The sequence below is a fragment of the Mchenga conophoros genome, linkage group LG10, assembly GCF_057382185.1.
Source record: "Mchenga conophoros isolate Kocher_MC1m ecotype Shallow Benthic linkage group LG10, M_conophoros_male_GT1.1, whole genome shotgun sequence".
In the NCBI taxonomy this organism is placed as follows: domain Eukaryota; kingdom Metazoa; phylum Chordata; class Actinopteri; order Cichliformes; family Cichlidae; genus Mchenga; species Mchenga conophoros.
Window position 1 is genome coordinate 1,815,769 of NC_140535.1, and position 18,634 is coordinate 1,834,402.

General features: G+C 43.4%; 1 protein-coding gene across 4 annotated transcripts in view; it reads left to right on the top strand.

Annotated features, from left to right (window-relative positions):
- The window catches only part of LOC146565187 (vacuole membrane protein 1-like), a 51,568-nt gene that overhangs the window by 5,450 nt on the left and 27,484 nt on the right, over positions 1-18,634 (top strand). Inside the window, exons 1-5 of one of the 4 annotated variants that reach the window (XM_085288134.1) lie at positions 265-343; positions 1,616-1,740; positions 2,789-2,899; positions 14,726-14,950; positions 18,375-18,506. In XM_085288134.1, coding sequence (XP_085144260.1) covers positions 280-343; positions 1,616-1,740; positions 2,789-2,899; positions 14,726-14,950; positions 18,375-18,506 — 657 coding nt within the window. In that variant the 5' untranslated portion in view covers positions 265-279. Of the gene's footprint in view, positions 1-264; positions 344-1,615; positions 1,741-2,788; positions 2,900-14,725; positions 14,951-18,374; positions 18,507-18,634 lie in introns of those variants that run through there. The other 3 variants (XM_085288136.1, XM_085288133.1, XM_085288135.1) reach the window with 3 other exon arrangements.

Below are 18,634 nucleotides of genomic sequence, written 5' to 3' on the forward strand. Positions count from 1 at the left end.
AGCTAACCTCTAATTAGCTACAAGAGCCAGTTTTCCATGTCAGTGCTAATGTGGTGTGCTCCAGTACCTGAAATAAGTGAGTGAAGCCGACAGCACATGGAGACAACTGTTTGCTCTGACCTTCTCACTGGGGGCTAATTTCATGCTACTCTGACTTTTCCTTTAATCAACCCTAATTATTTGCACCTGGGACCAGCGCGCATGCGCTTCTGTTCACTCCGTGTCAGTTTGGGCAGTAAATATGTGAAAGAAACGGTTTTAACAAACGCACAGACTGTAATGTGTCAGCTAGCCAACCTTTTCTACAGATGTGCACGTCCTGGTCACTGGGCAAACAAACAAGGTTAGCTTAGCATCAACCATAAATCTGATGATAGCATAGTTAGCTTCTGTCGTTTAGTTTTTTCATAAAACGTTTAATTCTAACATTCAAAATAAACACGTGAGCATTATCTTTTTACGGTGAGTGTACGTGAACGTCTGTACAATAACTTATTTTTCAAAGTCTATAAATGTCTTTGCGACTGTCGCGAGAGTTTCTGCTTTGGATTCATTCTGCTCTGTATTAAGTTGCTCGAATACTTTCTCCCCTCCACACATGCAGTGTTGCCAACTCCTCAGTAAGGAAAATCGCTATTGGTTGTCCTAAAAGTCTCTAGAAGGCGCCAAATGACGTCATCGCCTAATTTGCATAATTGGTCATGCTAATGTAACTGTAACCTACGCTGTTTTAGAGAGAAATAACATCGTGGAAGAGACAAAGTGAGTAAAAACGTCCTAAATGCATTTAGAGTTTATTTAGAACTACGAATTAAATTTCTTTTAGCAATTATTGTTTTTTAATGTCACAATTCCAACTCTGCTCCTTTATCCAGGCCTGGACCGGCAAAAGTGACCTGAAATAGGCGCTCTGGTGGAGTTACTGTCTGTGTGTGTGTGTTTATAAGTAGTTTTAAACCTTGTGATCCACAAAACAGCACAACAGTAAAAGAAGACCTGACTGCGTTACAGTCAGTGCGGGAGCAGCGGCTTCACTCATGCGCGATTCATTTGCCGTTTGGACGCACAGGTGTGAACGTCTCCTGCCCTGACAGCAGCTGAGGAGGACTGTCCTCCGCCCGTGAGCGCTTTGGCACGGGTGAGGTGCCCACGGTAGCACCGCTGCTTGGTGAGAGTAAGAGCGATCCGCGTTTTCACGTCAAAAAGTCGTCATAAATAAGTCTCCAATAACACCAGAAAAAGTCACCAGATTTGTCGCTAGTCGCTTTTTAGAAAAAAAGTCGCTAAGGGGTCTGAAAACTCGCTAAATATAGCGACAAAGTCGCTAAGTTGGCAACACTGCACACATGTTAACGAGGTGACAGTAACGGCACTTATGGCCGAGCACGTGCTTTTATAGGCTGCATATTACTCGGATGTGTTCACCATCTGGAAGCACGGCCTCTATGGGTGAAGACCTGCGGTGATTTGATTAGCTTCCAACAGATGTCTCTCTTGTCCAAAGTTGAAATCCTTTCCTTTCACTAAACGTCCTTGTTGACGATCCCTCTGGCGTCAAACTTTCCCTATTAAACATTGTCTTTCTGCTTTGTTTTCCACCAACTTCCGTCTCAAGTTTGTCTACCTTCACTCGCTGCTTCTTCACCCAGGCTCTGGCAGCAGAGACAGACTGTGTTTGGCCTGCTGACCCTGCTGACCCTCCTCTCCATTGCCTATCGTATTGAAGGAGCACACACCCAGGTGACTAAAACTCTGCACATATTGCATTTCTTGGCGTATCCTAACTATTCATATGCAAGGAGGTTATTAACGTAGTTGGTCCTGTGGCAGTCACTTTTTTGATGATTATATTTCCTCACCTTTAGCCCACCGCAGCACTGAATGCAACATGTATATTTGCTGCAGGGTTGTCCTGCCCGTGCATCCACATCAGCTGTAGAGTGCCTGAAATCTGTGGTTTCATCTGACAGTAGTATGTTGTTGTCTGACAGCTGATATTTGCATAAACGTGCTTGGTTGTATCTGCCAGTTTCTTATAAATATGCTTCTAAATGCCCAGATGCAGCATGCCGTGCTGTACAATCCCCCAGAGACGGCTCACATTTTTGCTGTTTTTAACGCCCCCTGGAATACGGGGGAAGAAAATCAGCGTTATTTACAGTCATGGAGTTGTGTAATCACTTCTCAGTAACTACACGTAACAATCTCCCTTGGCTGGCACTGCTTCCCCGAATCCTGCCAGTAAAGCCAGAGAGCGTATGTGCTGTTGTTGTGTTCCTGGGTTTCCTGGGAAATGGAGTCACTGGTCAGAGCCCCCACCCCACCTTCTCCCCCCTTCCCGTAATCTACACACTCCATGCTTCCCCCTGAAAACAACCTGCCCGGGCTTCCAGGAGGCGGTGTAAACAGCAGCGATAGATGGAGTGATAGTGGGGGATGAACAGAGAAGGAGAGATCTTGGCTTTCTTCTGTTTGCTTGTTGTGTAAGAGCTGGCTGCCACCAGGAAAGAATAATGGTGCTCTGTGCTGAACACTCCTACCCTACAGCTCTGTCCTTTAAACTCAACAACCTCAGGTTTCTCCCTCACTCTCCTTCCTCTCCCTCTTTCTTTCTCCCAGCCTTTAGAGGACCCTCTGTTTCACACACTCTCACCTCCTCTCACTCTGTCCCTTCCTTGCTCGCACTGTGCACACCCCCTCCCTCCCCTTCCCCTTTTCTTGTTTTCTTCACACTCTGTGCATGTGTCTCTGCCATGTGGTTGACCGTCCCTCTCTCTGGCCTCTGCAGTATGTGTGCTACATGGAGAAGAAGACGCTGTGGTGTGCCTACTGGGTCGGTCTGGGCATCCTCTCCTCTGTGGGTCTTGGCACTGGCTTGCACACTTTCCTCCTTTATCTGGTAAGACGGCATTTTGTGTGAGTGTTCACTCTTTCACGCTGCAGTTATTCACTTGTCTGTGCATGCCTGTGACAGGGCTCAGAGCCGCTGGATGATGGTGGTGCTGTGACGCAGGTATTAAAAAAGCTGGTTTTGATGCTGCTGTCAAGTAGTTGTTTTTAATAAGAGCACTGATAAAGAGATTTTGGCGTGAGTGTGCTAATGTGTGTTTGCGTGCGTCTGCGTTTCACAGTGAATAGGCGCTTTGGTAGCCACGCTGTTTTGACAGGCAGTCCAGGAACAATCGCACTCAGTGACCCCTCTGACTGAGTGCACATGAGGATAAAAACACTCTCCCTCCCCCGATCTGAGCTCTTTCTCTTTCCTTTCTCCCCACTTTCCTGCTCCCTACCGTGCCGCTCACTCTCACTTTCACTCCCTCTTCTTACTTTCTTCTTTGTGCCTCTCCTCGCCGCACACTCCCCGTTTTCTCTTCATCTCTCTTTTTAATCTAGTGCCAGGCGTGTTGGCTTTTGCGTCTCTAGCGCTGACGAGCGCAGGGTCCCCAAACATCTGCTTGTTTGACTACTCTCAGTCCATCTGTCATCAAGGAGTCCACCGTCACACTCTTGTGCCCTGACCCAGTGGAGCTGAACTGGAAACTTTGAAGTGCGTGTCCTCCATGCTGCTGTTTTTAAAAGCCAACTCTGGTGCTCTGAAATGTAATTTGAGAGGCGTTCCTCTGGTTTCTTTTAGTCCAATAGCGGTCCGGCTCACTTTCTTTGCCAGTAAGATGTCACCATCTAGTGAGCGTGGTCGTTACTGCAGGCGGTGGTGTCACCGGGTTCATGACAGAACTTGATGATCCTTGCTGGAGCGGCTCGTGCGCATTTTTATAGAGATTTGACTCATACTGTTGCTCGAGAGCTGATACTGTGATTTTTAACCAAAGAATTTCATGACTTAAAAAACAAATGTACAGAATTTCCAATAAAAATAGTTTGAACAGAATTACTTTTAAGCATTTAGTGTTTCACTGTAGGAAGGAAGTGCTGCTTACTGACAAACCTGCAATTTGTGATATGACTCCAACACTGACAAAAAACATCGTGATCAGGCAAGAATATTCAAACCAATGCAAACAGGGATTTGCCAACAGATTACTTATTTCACGTCGCATTTGTGTCATTGGCTCCTATCCAAATTTTAATTGGTGTTGGCCAATCCAAAAAGTACAAAAGTGGCCTTGGAGAATTATAATTATGCGTCTTCTTTTCTGTAGAAGCGCTGCTAAATGAGCCGCGTCGATTACTCTGTGATTTTCTAGATTTCTGGGTCCTGAAAAAATATTTTTGACAAGTGGTAAGTGAGCACTGGAGAAAGCTAGCAGGCTTCTTGTTCTGTTTTTAGGAACTGGATCAGTGATAGTAAGTGGGTCAAGTGCAAAGCACTCGCTAAGATGCCTCCACAAACTTTTAAGTCCAACACATGCTGCGTGACCTTTCTGGGCCTAGTTTCCATTGTGTTTATAAGCAGGAATGACAATTTGAAAAGGCAGAACTGGAGTTCATGTGAGCTCTCAGTGTTGATCACTACCAACTAGAGATGGACCGATCCGATATTACGTATCGGTATCGGTCCGATACTGACCTAAATTACTGGATCGGATATCGGAGAAAAATAAAAAATGTAATCCGATCCATTAAATATCACGAAAGCACCTCACAAAACTTGCCACACGCCGTAACTCACCTCAGAACGTTAGCACGTCGGAGCAGTATGCATCACGTGATAGAGCGGCTGTGGCATGCGGGACCTGTCGGTGGTCTGGATAGCATTTGGAGCTTCGCTAGCAACCCGGCATTTCATCTCCGACAAAGTTATCCCCGAGAGAAGTAAAGCAAGTGTGTAAGTCCATCTCTGAATGTTTGTAAAGCATTCCTGCGTTAAGCTTAACAAACGACTGCCTCTTCTTGCTGCTACTTCAATCATGAAACTGCTTAACGATCAGCTGATCGGCTTTTCTGTCGCGAGTCCGTGTCTCTAGTTTGCTTTTGGCCCACTTTGCACCAGAAAGAGGAAACCAGCGGCTGAACAACAGCAGCACGTTTAAGCTTGATCAGCTGTTGTTAGAATGTATTTAATATTACTTTCTACTCGAGGATCTTTTTCTACGTAGCTGACGCTGGTAACTGTGCAGGGGCGGATCTAGCAAAGTTTAGCCAGGGGGGCCGATAGGGCATTAACAGGGAAAAGGGGGCACAAAGACATACTTTTCTTTCTTATTCTCATTTAAAATGTCGAGCTTTTAATAAATAATTATCTGACACCCAAAGTTTTAATTTGATGCAAAATGAATAGAAGTCAATTACTGTATATAGTAACTATTAAGTCTAATATATATACCCTAGTAAGCTATAGTACTTTTTACTTTGGGAAGGTACCATCTGTGCAGTCTGCAATTTTGTTGAAGAAAGATGTTGAATCTATTTAATATTTCTTGAAAAATAATTGATTTCTGTGCATTTTTTTCACACTGCATCAAATTAAGGTTGATTACGTCGATTAAGCATCATGAGGTGGAGCGTGAGGGGTGGTTCCCTATTTTTTATTTATTTATTTTTGTTGTTGCTGGGAGTTGGAACCCTATTAGTTAGGTTGCTTAATATTTACGCTAAGTACTCTTTAAAATACCAGAATAGGGAGGATGGTGTAGGTTTAAGTTTATTAGATTGATCAGTATTGCTGAACTATGAAACATTTTTTTTGCATACAGGTATAACAGAATAGCTTTAGTGTAGTTGTTGTTTTAAACTTGAGTATGAACTTATACAAAATGCAGCAAGATATTTAAAAAACAGTTTTGTTGATTAAAAAACACTATATCGGATTCATATCGGTATCGGCAGATATCCAAATTTATGATATCGGTATCGGACATAAAAAAGTGGTATCGTGCCATCTCTACTACCAACAACATTTGGGAAAGACGCCACCGCTTGTAACGGAGGTGCTTCCTGTGACGAGCTGATAGATCAACGATTTTATGAAAGGATATTGATGGATATTAAACGTAGCCTTATTTAAAGAAAAACAATGACAAATATGTATTCAGCTTGTAAAAAGTGTGATGTTTACTCGAGTGGTGCTCTGACACATTTAAATTGTTGTCTAAAAAGACGAAATCAAGGATGATGCCACTTAAGGAATTTTAGACATTTTTAGATCTTTTCTGTCCTTTTATAGATTAAAATGATTCAGTAATTAAATCGTTGTTAGATGCAGATGATAAAAGTAATTGTATGCCAGCAGCTCTGCCTGAGAGCTGAGGTTATTTTAGTTCAAATTTAAATCTAAACATTAAAATTCAAATTTTTTTACAAACAATACTTTCCTGCTGTTTCAAAACAGCGCTGGGGGAACTACGGTGTGACTTTGTTTTTATTAAGTGTCAGTAGGTGGTGCAAGCGGCCTTAACATGTCTGTAATGCAGGAAAAGTCACACACATTCAGAATAGAGTTGTAATTTTGTATCCAGTTTTGCGGTTGTAAAAAAACATATTGTAAAACATTGTAGCTTCCTCACATATTCACATGAATGATGAGAAGTGTAATGTTAATGTAAAAAACGGTCTCTATAAAGAATAAACTGGACACTGATCTATTTATTTACTTAACAAATGTTTAACGGTGTCGTGTATATGAGCAGCCAGCGGGTAAAAATCACAGGACTGTAAAAGGTGCATCTTTATGTGAATTTGTAGAAAAATGTGCCTCCTTCAAAGTTTAAATGTCACCGAGGTCCCTTTCAGCACTGCTTTCATGTGACCCCACACATGACACTGTGGTTTCTATAACTTTTCTTTTTTACAAGTATTTCTCCTGCAGTAACTGTTACATTTTCCCATCAGCCACAGTGTTTACTCTGATGTAGGAAGTCGAAGAGGCGAGCTTTCGGTTGATATGCCGGTCCTATACTGCTAATAGATTAGCTGGAAATAAAACACCACATCATATATTATTAGGCTACTTCCTTCGAAATTGGCGAGAGGCAGTCAACATTGTGAAAACAGCACGGAGGCTCCAGCAGGGGGGGGTACTGAGCCTGTATAGGCAAACCAACCCAGTCAATGAAACCAGAACAGAAGTGGCAGCTCCTCTGTTCTCTGACATGGCCAATTGCTACCCCGTGTCTCCACTCTGTTTGCATCCTGCTGAGACTGTGGGAGATCATTGTGCGTGGTTCAGCACTGGTTAATGGAGAAAGATAAAAAGCTGCAACTCAGCCGTAGAAAAGGGGGAAAGGCACACTTGGCACATCATCAAGTGTACTTTATCCAGCTGCTCTGAGAAAGGAGGTCGTGGGTGGGTGCTCACAATGCAGACTATGAAAGCGGCCGCAAAGGCGTTACAAAAATGCACGTGTGTGTACACTTTAAGTCCTGCACCTGTGCACACGTCCACCGAAACGACTGTGGCGATCGCTGTGACGAGCGGGACCAGCTTTCGTCCCGGCTCACTTTTTAAAGTTATGAGTGACGAGTCTTGTCACTGCTGTGTGAGTTCTCACTGAGACGGGGTTCACATAGAAAGCTGGGGAACGTCGTAAATACTTTAGAAGAGAGCTCATCTGAGTCATCCACCATTAAATTACCTTCAGTAATGACTGTTGCCATTAAGTCATTATGGGCAGCATGAAAATGATTGCGCTCGATGTTAAGTCAACAGAAACAATGAATTAAAGTCATTATAATCGAAGCACATTTCTGTTTACATAATAACAACTCGGGTCGTCTTTTTTTTGCAGCTTCTGTCTTTACTTTGTGACTGAGAGGTGCAAACACGTGCACACATTTGAGCAGTTAGGAGGAGAAACGAGTCGACAACAAAAAATACATGTTTGTATACGACTTATCATTTGTTTTCCAAACAATGTGAATAAATAAAACCAGCGGATCGTCTAAATAAATGAACATTGTGTAGTTTTCTATATTGAGATTCTTCTAGGATTGCTAAATTATAGGTTGCACAGGAGGTTTGTGCAGAATATACAGAGTTTCCCCAGCAACCCTCCTAAAATTAAGTTTTGTCTGTGGGCAATTACCAGGAGCAAAGCTTTAATTAGTGCCAACTATCAGTGAGTGCTGAGCAGGTCTGCGAGCGTGGCTTCCACACACTGGCCCGAGTTGTCGTCGCTGCCACTGTCGCACAGTTTTATGGATCAGCTGCTGTTGTATAGTTAAGTGCGGTCCGCTAATAAAGCCAGTGTACTGAGCTAATAACTGGGTCGTGTGTTCCTGAGATACCGTAGCGCTCACTCTCCTGGCCACTGTGGAGCTGGTGCATGATGCGAGTCCTGCTGTCATCCAGCAAACAATAGGAAACCTTCACCTTCACCTAGACAGAAACCTGGGTGCTTTGTTTGAGCTGTGATTCACGCTGCTCGGCAGTCGGACCTGGTCTAAATTTTCCACTGCTTGTTTTTTTTTTTTCCCGTGTGTGTGTGTGTGTGTGTGTGTGTGTGTGTGTGTGAGTGAAGCTGTTTGAGAGCTGATTAGCTGAGGGAGCTCCTGGGACAGCTGTAAAGGTAACCTTCTAATTCGTGGGGTTTAATTTGTATGTAAAAGTTGCCATGAAAGAAGTTGCTTGGCTCTACCCACACATGTTCAAACATGACCGGCACATTATTTCTCTGTTCGCCAAAGAGACGACTGATACGTTGCATACTCATGAACCAGAACATGGGTGACACATCAGGATCGAGTTCAGTTTCTTGAAAAGGTGCTGTTGACTCACTGCTGCTCTGAAGTAATGGATCTTTCCCTTTAATTGCAACGCCTCTTAAATTCAGTTTAAAGCCATTCATTTTTAACTACATCTCGATAGTGTGTACACTGCAGCTGTTACAGAAATGACTGAAACTGGAATATAACTGCAAACAAGACTTTTACTTCCTGTGGGGAAAAAACGGGAAAAATTTGTGAGAAGTACGCAGCACAATTGCTTTCATTCATGACTTTTAAGTAATCCGTTTCCTTCATTAGTTTGGAGACATAAATATGCCCAAACATCTTGTGACTTACTCATCTTCACCAAAGTTTTTCAAAAAGAATACCAGAGAGAGGTGGGTGGGTGGGTGTGTGTGTGTGTGTGTGTGTGTGTGTGTGTGTGTGTGTGTGTGTGTGTGTGTGTGTGTGGTATTTCTAATGGCTTCTCTGTCCTAACTGTCTCACCTCAGCTATCTAAAGCATGCGTCTCTCTGTGTCTTAGAGGCCCCAGGAGTCCTGGTAATACTAAGTACAACAACTATTCGTTCTGAAACGCACACACACGCACCCACACACAGTCGCACCCACACACAGCCACAGGAAGCAATCCCTGGGCCAAAGTGGGCTTAGTGTGTAGCCAGTCTGGAATGGCACCAACAAACCCCAGAACAAGCCAAACCTGACCAGACCAAACCAGAGCTCTGCTGGCAGACTGGCTGTTGAGCTTTTTTCAAGCATAGTTTTGTTATGAAATTCTTTCATAAAGGTCACTCGGTGCTTTTCATTCGTACACCCTCAGGTGGATCTGTTGGGCCGGCGCTCACTCGTACTCCATGTTCTGCAGATAAGGACTCTCTCTGGGTACCAGGAGTCTGTCTTCCTGCGTTAGTGATATTTGTACATCGTGCTTTAATTATAAATGACAATGAAAGATACATTTTAGTTGGTGTTGGTGTGGAGAGTAACCTTCAGTAATAGTAATAAATCACACAGCAATAGTTCATTCATGTAGCTGTAAAAAGCATGGTAATATGTTAAGTAATCCAAAGTGTTCAGAATAGTTACTCTCACTGAATAACGTAACAGAATACGTTACAAAATACATTTTGGGGCATGTAATCTGTAATCTGTAGTGGAATACATTTTAAAGTAACCTTCCCAACACTGGATTATATAAACAAATAATTACAATTTCTCCACTATCAGTGATACTTGTGATATGGGCCAATTAAAATCTTTCCAAATTAAAAATCTTTCCAAATTAGAAGAACAAACTCCTTCAACCGTAATCGATTTAAAACAACAAATCTGGATCCTGGTAAAAATATTGAATCCAGCGTATTAACTATAAATTTAGTCTAAAAGCATTTGAATTGATTGAAGCTGATTCTGTTTAAACTTTGTTTCTGTGAGTGTTTCTCAACACAGAGTCCTGTGGTTGGATGTGTGTGTGTACTCCCCCCCTCCCTGCTCCATCACTGGCCTCTCTCCCGAGCTCTCTTGCCTCCCTCAGAGATCCCAACCACGGCTTCTTCAGAACGAACTAACCTCTAATGTTTGTCCTGCGCTGCCTCCAGCAGTCTCCACTGTAAGAAGCGGTGAGCAGGTTATGCTGGCTGGACCATGTCTAATGTTCTTAAATGGCCCTTAACAACCACAGTGACCTGTTAATAACTGGACTATCGTGCGGTCGTGGTCACTGAAAAGTGCTCAGTTTATGGTCACCCATTAATGTCCTGTTTGGGCCACGAAAGCGTCTGCATTTGCCACTATAGACCAACAAGGAGTCGGCTCTGTGACTGGTGGCTGGAACAGTGATTTGACATTTGATTTGTGAGAAGAAAATATGCGATTTTTATTAGTGAACAATTTTAAAATACCAAAAATGGAGGAGAAGGAGAATAATGTGTGTTTATATATGATCTGCAAATGTGCTGGTCGTGTGTCGCTGCGTGCTAATGGGAACACAGTGTTGTCATGCACTGTGACGAATAATGAAACTTATAATAATGTACCGTTCGCTTATGAATGAATAAAACGTAGAGTCCACTACATTCTCACATGAAGTCATCATGTTAGGCTCTCTGCATACATTCTTCTATGTATATATCTGTGAACCACAGACTACATATAACAGATATCAGCCATTGTTTATGGGATGCTACACTTTGCTGCCTATATTTTGTTTTTCTAACTCCAGAAATATTTAGGTTTAACGTAGCAGGAGGCAAACTGAATGACTGACCACACCTGTGCAGGTTGGTTTCCAGGCAGGCTCAGAGTTTGATGCTCTGAATTCCACAAAAACATGACACTAAGCTGAGTTACAGTTACAGAACTGGTGTCTGTGCTCAGACTGTCTGTGTCATCGTTCTCTGGCTGTCGGTTTATGTTATTTGTACAGTTATATTATTGTAATGACAATAAAAACTTTCAATTCAATTAAAACAAACAAAGGGCTCCTAAAAATATCCAAGTCTCCACTTAGAATGATGTTTGTGTCTTTGTTACCAGCATCAGGGGTAAAAAGGGTCTGCGGCTCACACTGACTTTAGATTTTAAAAATCCCACACTGATATATTTTGTTTCATTTGACACTTGCTCTATGTTTGGACCGTGCACTCCCACTCCCTCTATATTTATGATATGGTCACCACGCATTCAGACACACACCCCAGATCCAAAGCGAGTCCAGTCTCATACCCAGGAGTGGGGATCCCAGGCACTGGTTTCTGCACGTCACCACAGGAATGCCAGCAATGCTCCAGTATGGATCCCATTGTGTCAGAAAGGAGCTTTGTCAGAACCGATGTGTAATATGGTGGCTGCAAACGTCTTCAGCACTGGGCAGATGTCAAAACAAACATGGAGGTAGAAGAGTGACTTGGGTAGAATTATTTGTTTAGTGTTATCATTGCTAACCTGCTGAGACCTGAACTCTTTCGTGGCATTTTGACTTTCTCTTTGCTGTTTGGGCTGATTGGGGCCTGATTCACGTAAAAACAAAGAATTACCTGATTTCTTTTTTTTAACTTGATTTTTGTTTCTGAGAGAAATGAGATCCACATACATTCACTTTAACTTTTGATCGCACAGGGGCAGGATAACGTCCTCGTAAGTGGATATCAGGCCCTTGTAGAGCAAGATTTAGTATTTTGGTCTGAACAACCCAAAATGTGACGTCCACATACGTGGACGCAGGTCCTAGGAGGTTAATAGTGATCGGCACAGAAGAACGCTTTCTTGGGAAAATTCCTGTGTATTTACTACTATCGGCATATTTGTTCATATGTGTCATCGAGTCAAAGGCCAAACGAGACGGAGAGCAGCTCCCTGACAGTCGTGGGTTGGGCCGTAGATTAATATTGAATCACCTGGACAACATGAGAGGACTGGACTTTTGTGTAAGCTGAGAAGCGGTGACACAGCAACGGCTGAGAGCGAGAGACTTCTCGCAGTCACTCCGTTGGCAGGCTCTCTGTGTGTGTTTGGTAAACAAACGTTACCCAAGATAGAGCAGGGAGGTGTGAACAAGAGGAATTTTTTCTTTCCTGTCCACAAAAACATCTTGCTTGATGACTTTGTCTGCACACATGAGTTGTGTTAAGTATCTGAGGCTGGAGAGTCGGTGAGGCAGGAAATGAGCCAGGGGAGGATCCAGGCTGACTGGGTCAGTGCTGGGAGTTTCTAGGCTTCTCTTTCTGGGTCACTAAAGATTTTCCTCATTTGTCTTGTGCTTTGGTAACCAGTGCATGAGCATCCATTTTCCCCTGCAGGTCCTGGGAGGCTGATATGAAGTGTTAGTGTGACTAACATTTGTGTCATCTAAGAGGGCACAGTTCCTAGAGAAGACATGGCAGCTTCCTGTTGCCTCACACACGCCGCTCTCCTGCCCTCCCACGTTCCACTCTGTCCTGTCCTGCCTTGTCCCATGCAGCTTCGGAAGTTCCACCCCCACCCTGGGCTTGCCAGATTGCTTTTGTGCTGCATTGCGTGATGCCAAACTGCCCCTGTGCGTCACTGGGAGCACCCTTCCTACACACACACACACACAGACATTGTAAATACATGCTGCTTTGTCACACCGTTCTACTCGTGGGCTTGTCTTTATTTGTATTAGAGAGACGGTTGGGTAGTAACTGGTAATGCAAAGGTTTTGCTTTATATCACATGTGCATATATTAGTGGGAATATTTTTTTTAAGTTCACTTGGTGACCTACAAAGTAACTGACTGCATTTTTTAAAGTTAGCCGTCCTCTCCTGTTTGTAGAAAACTGGATCAAGATGATCTTATCATCCTGTACAGAATAACCACCAACCCTTTGTTTCCGTGTCATTTTCAGATAGCAAACTTTAAAAAGCGGATTTCTTTCACACTTTTTGTCTTCAGCCAGCAGAGCCTCGGCAGAACAGCACGTCGATTCAAACAGTAACAAAGTCAAATGAATCCTTTTTATTAAGAGCTCTTTGCCTTAAATTGCTTCTGTTTAAGTCAAATGTCATCATGACAGAAATGTGGTGAATGTTTGTTTTGATATTACCGAGTTTAAGTCTCAGTCTCCACAGGAGCATTATGGGGGGGGGGGCAGGAGCATTATGGGGGGGGCAGGAGCATTCTGGGGGGGCAGGAGCATTCTGGGTGCTGGGGCAGGAGCATGCACACGTCTCTATACTCCTGGAAGCCTCACTGAGGCAGAAATGGAAACCAGAGCAAAGACGGCAGGTCTTTAGCGTCACTCCTGTCGGGCAGCAGCACATCCAGAACGTGGGACGATTTTCTTTTTCCTTCATTATTATTACTTAATTATTGTAATTGCGCGTGTACAGGTATGGCTACACGTTACTGGATGTATTGATCAGTGGGAAACGCTGGTCACCAGCTTAGAAACTGTTGTGTTAATGAAACACACCAGAGCTGCTCTCTTTTTGTTTCTTTGAATACCACAAAGCAAACCCTGTAAAAGTTACTGGAACAAATAAATAAAAAAGTGTTTTTTGTTTTGTTTTTTAATGTTGTTTATTTTGTCCAATGAGCTGTTTTTTGTTTTTTTTTCCAAAGCAATACTTTGATCTTATTGGCGTTTTTTCATTTTTGTGTTTTTCTGGATCCAAAGTTGAACCCGTGCACCACCAAACTCATATAGTTGGCCACATACAGCCCACTTTAATCTTTAGTGAGCAGACCAGTGAAAATCATCTTTCTTTCACTGTACAGACGTTTATTTGCACATTTAATACCGAAGATATTTTAATATTAGAAAAAGACGTGCAAATGTGTGCTATTTCTGTACACGGCAGAGAAATGCTGCTGTAGTTCATACATTGTAAGAAATGTGTGAAACTGCAGACACGTTTACATATTGACTGTCATAAATAATTATGAAACTGAAAGTTTTTATTAAAAATAACTCTCCCAGTAAAACCACATTTTTCTGCCTTTTAATTGTTCATCTATTATCTACCTCCTGTGGTTTGGTATGAATGAGCTCTTTGTTTATCAGAAAAGCTGTAAAAATGATGAAAATACAGTTAGAAGAGCAAAATGACTCGATTGGACGAGTCAGGCTGACCTCGGGGTTTTTTACACGTCACCCTGAACTGTTCCCAAAATCGTTCATCTTTTTTTGCGCTGCCAAACTTGGTGGGTGAGTAAGTACAGAGATGTCGAGTGTGTGCGCACCAAACGGTTTCTCAGCTTTGGTTTCCACCTTTGATCGTTTCCATGTGGGGCCCTCCACTCTGGTGCTGACACTTTTAGTTTGAAAGGGCAACTCAAACGTGATCATAGCTTTGCTTTTCAACATTTCCTACTGGCATCACACAGCAAGGAAAGACGGAAGAGTCACTCGTCATGCTAGTTTGCAGTCAAACGTTCTCCATCTTTATAAAACACAGGAGCGATACTGGCCCACGGATAACTGCCTTTCTGTTCCTCAGTATTTGACTCAATCGGTGTCTATGCTAATAACAAAGGGGTCTTCCTCTCTGACTCAGGTAGACTTACTCCCACTCTTTTTTCCCTTTTCATTTTATCTTCCTTTCTTCTCCGCCTCTATCTCTGTCTTTCTCTTTTTCCAGGGACCACACATAGCATCGGTGACCCTGGCGGCCTACGAGTGCGGCTCTGTGGATTTCCCCGAGCCACCGTATCCAGAACAAATAGTTTGTCCCCAACAGGAAGCACCAGCATCAGATTCTGGTGCTGAGCAGGTGGGTGTGGAAGCTGTGGGGTCAGAGACGCTCCAGGGAAAAGTCTCACTGTGGACCATCCTCTCTAAAGTCCGTCTGGAAGCTTGTATGTGGGTGAGTGTGTGTTACACGTCAGGCACCGTCAGCTGTGGACATTACAGATGAGAACATTTTAAAAACCTGCAGAGTTTGGCTCCTTTCGTTCCGTTTCAGTCACAGTTTGCAGCAACCTTTCATATTAGCCACAGCTCGTAGCAGTGTTCAGTGTTTGTGATGCTTACAGGGGGATATCTCATGTCTGCTAAATGTCAGTTTCTCATGAACTAAGAAAAAACCATCTTTGTAGACGTATTCAGTGGGTGTCGTTACGCAGAATCGCACCAAAACCTGAAGGACAGCACGCTCAAAACTTGGTGAAGATCGAATCCTAATACAGACTATTTAAACTCTTTGGCGCCATTCTGGCCATATCAAAGGTTATGCTAATTTATGCTAATTAACTTGCATTTTTTTACCTTTCACACTCAAAGCAGAAACGACACAAAGGTGCATTAAAACTGGGTGCAAATGTATTCATTGATAACTGGTCTGCTTGGAAAACCCCTGCTCCTTCCTGTGAATTTCCCCTAACCAGCATCGATGGTTTCACACCTCTAACCAACCCTGCGGCTGCAAAGACCAACATCTCTTTTTTTCAATCGATGAGGTTTTTTTCAGACGTGCGTCAGAAACATTTTTATCTCTTTATATGAAAACAGCTGCTTTTCAAACACTTGGAGGTCTCGTATTAGCAGCGTCCACTTCCAGAGCGCGTGGGTCTGCGTGAGTTTTTATAAAGTCACTGACGATAACTTGCACACAAAAACACAACAGTCACGCTCGATTATGTGCGCTTTAGTTTACGTTTTCTCAGTGACGTGTGGACCTGCTGAACATTCGGAGAATAGAGAACTTGGCGTCTGACACATTAGATGACTTTGATCATTGTTGTCCATTTCCCTTTTCCTCTTAATGTGGAAGGTTCAGAGATGAGGGGGAAATGCATGTTATCAGCTACGAGGCTTTACTGGAACTGGGCTCCCTGCTCAGACCGGCGTTCGTTACGTAACTTTATTTTATATAATTATGCAGTTCTGGTCCTTTGACTTGATCTTTATTTGATCCGTTTTCACTTTAAACGTCCCCTCCAACCTTCCACTTTGTGTTACCATATATGTGTACACACACCGATCCAGCATGTAAAAAAAAAGGTGTGCATGTTTTATTAATTGGTGCAGCACGGTCGTTTCTCTGCTTTCAAAATGGAGTCGCATTTTTCTCCCAGTCGAGCTGCAGCATCGTGTTACGAGCAGCGATATCCAAGTGTGTGTTGGCGGGGGGGGTGCTATCCAATCCCCTCGGATGCATAACCACCCACTACCAACCAACCACTGCCCCTTTGTAACCTCAGCCTGGCACGACCTCGGCCGAGGCTTGTCGGCGATTCAGTTGGAAACACCTGTCGCACCCACGGCTTCAAAGCGCCCACGTCAACATTTCCCCTCCTCCTCCCACCTTGTGGATACGTCGCTGATGAGACGCGTGTGATTCCCCTCCTACCTTCTCTGTCCTCTTTGTTGTCTCTTCTTCTCTGTGCTCGGTGGACAGAGAAGCTCAGAGGTCCGCTTTAAGAGCGGCGCCGTGCAGGTAGACGCGTTTCGCTGCCCCCCACACAAACCCACACGGCCACAATGCTCACACACAGAGGCAGAGCTGCTGAATGGAGCAGCTGCCAGGGAGATTAAGACACATCTCCATTATGAGGAAAAAAACTGGCACATTTCATCAAAGACTCCAGTGTTAACAAGAGAACAGGGTGTCCAGATTAAAGATCGAGTTTGCCAGGTTTGGGGATAGCACCGCCTCCCGAGAATGATTGTTTGGGCTTGTTGTTGCTGCCATGGTTGCTAACTACCTACTAATCATCTTCTGGCTCCAGCCATCCAGCAACATACAAGTAATGTGCCTGCGATTAGTCAGTTATATCCTTCTGGGGGAGAAGTTGTTTTGTGTTCCAACGAGACGACTGAAGTGCAAAAGGATTTTTTCTTCTTTTCGTTGCTGTCGGTGCATCGAAGGGTGTCGGGATGTGGTAAATCTCGAAATCACCCATTTGTCATCTGAAACTTAAACTAACTGTATCTTCTTGTCCCCGGCTTTGCGCATACTTTTCCTTTGTGCCTGGAAACATTAAAGTAATGAGCTGTGAGCAACTCCAAAAACGCAGCATTTCTTGGCGGCTGTTTTCATTGTGTTAATTAAGTCTGTAACCCTCACCCGCTCTCTCCCCCCTCCGAACTCCTGCCCTGTTCTCATGTTTTGGTGGATGAACTTGGTGAACCGACTGAAGTGCTGAGGATTTATTTCCCCCCCAAATCACTTCCGCTTTCTTCCTGTTAAGCCCCCTACAATCACACAATCATATGGCTACAAGCTCATTGTCGCTGTCGGACTTGGATGTTCTGGTTGCTTGGACGAGCTCCCTCTCCCCCAGATTTGTTAGCGCATCTTAAATTTTCTTGAAAAGGTTGCAGATTGGAGAGGAGGAGCCAGGAGTTTCACACACCCTGGACCCGTGTTTAACGTATCCATGATTGTTTAATAATCTGCCGGATTTATTTCTTGTAAATCTTTTCCGTTTTATTCCCATTAAGCGCACTGATCTCAAATCCCCGACCTCAAGCATCGCAAGCTGCTTTGCATAGTGGATATTGATATTTCATGTCTATTAACCGTCTGAAGGCAAGAAAAACATGGAATGATTTAGCGTAGCAAAAAGTCATTTCACAGCCAGATGTCTTGAGGCATAATTAATATTTAAAGCTGTGGCATCACTTAACCGCAGATCTTGGATACAAATCAAATCAAATCACTTTTATTGTCACATCACATGTGCAGGCACACTGGCACAGCACATGCGAGTGAAATTCTTGTGTGCGAGCCCCACAAGCAACAGAGATGTGCAAACACAACAACACAAACGAGCAAAATACAAGAATGGCCAACCTGAAACTAATAAATATATGTACAATATATAATAGTGTATGCATTTCTGGATGTGTATACTAAATATTTTCCTACGTGTGTGTGTGTGTGTGTGTGTGTGTGTGTGTATACACATTTTTACAAATTAAATAGTAAAAAAAATAAAATAAAATAATAATAATAATAATAAAATATATAAAATATACAGAGTTGAATATGTGCAAAACAAGTGGCATTTATATACAGTGTGGAGTGCATAATGTTGAAGTTCCAGTAGTGAAGCTGAGGTGTCTATGACGTGTTCAGCAGTCTGATGGCCTGATGGAAGAAGCTGTCTCTCAGTCTGCTGGTACGGGACCGGATGCTGCAGTATAAGTGTTTTTAATAACTGCGCTCTACATCTGAGATATCTGTCCAGAAGCTCTGTCAATTGCAGATTTTGACATAACAGAAGTGTGTGTTATATATGAAATCACACGATGAGTATAAACATGAATGAAACGTGTGTGAACAGGGTGTGGGCACAGCCATCGGAGAGCTGCCTCCGTACTTCATGGCGCGAGCGGCTCGGCTGTCTGGCACTGAACCCGATGATGAGGATTACCAGGAGTTTGAGGAAATGCTGGACCAGGCAGAGGCCACGCAGGTGACACGCTGCTCATCTCAGACTCATCATCTTCATCATCATTCTCTGTAATCAAACTTCCCCTCTCCTACCTCCTTCTTTCCTGCATCGCACATCTTTCTGTCGTTTCCTCTCCGCTCGTTTGCCTT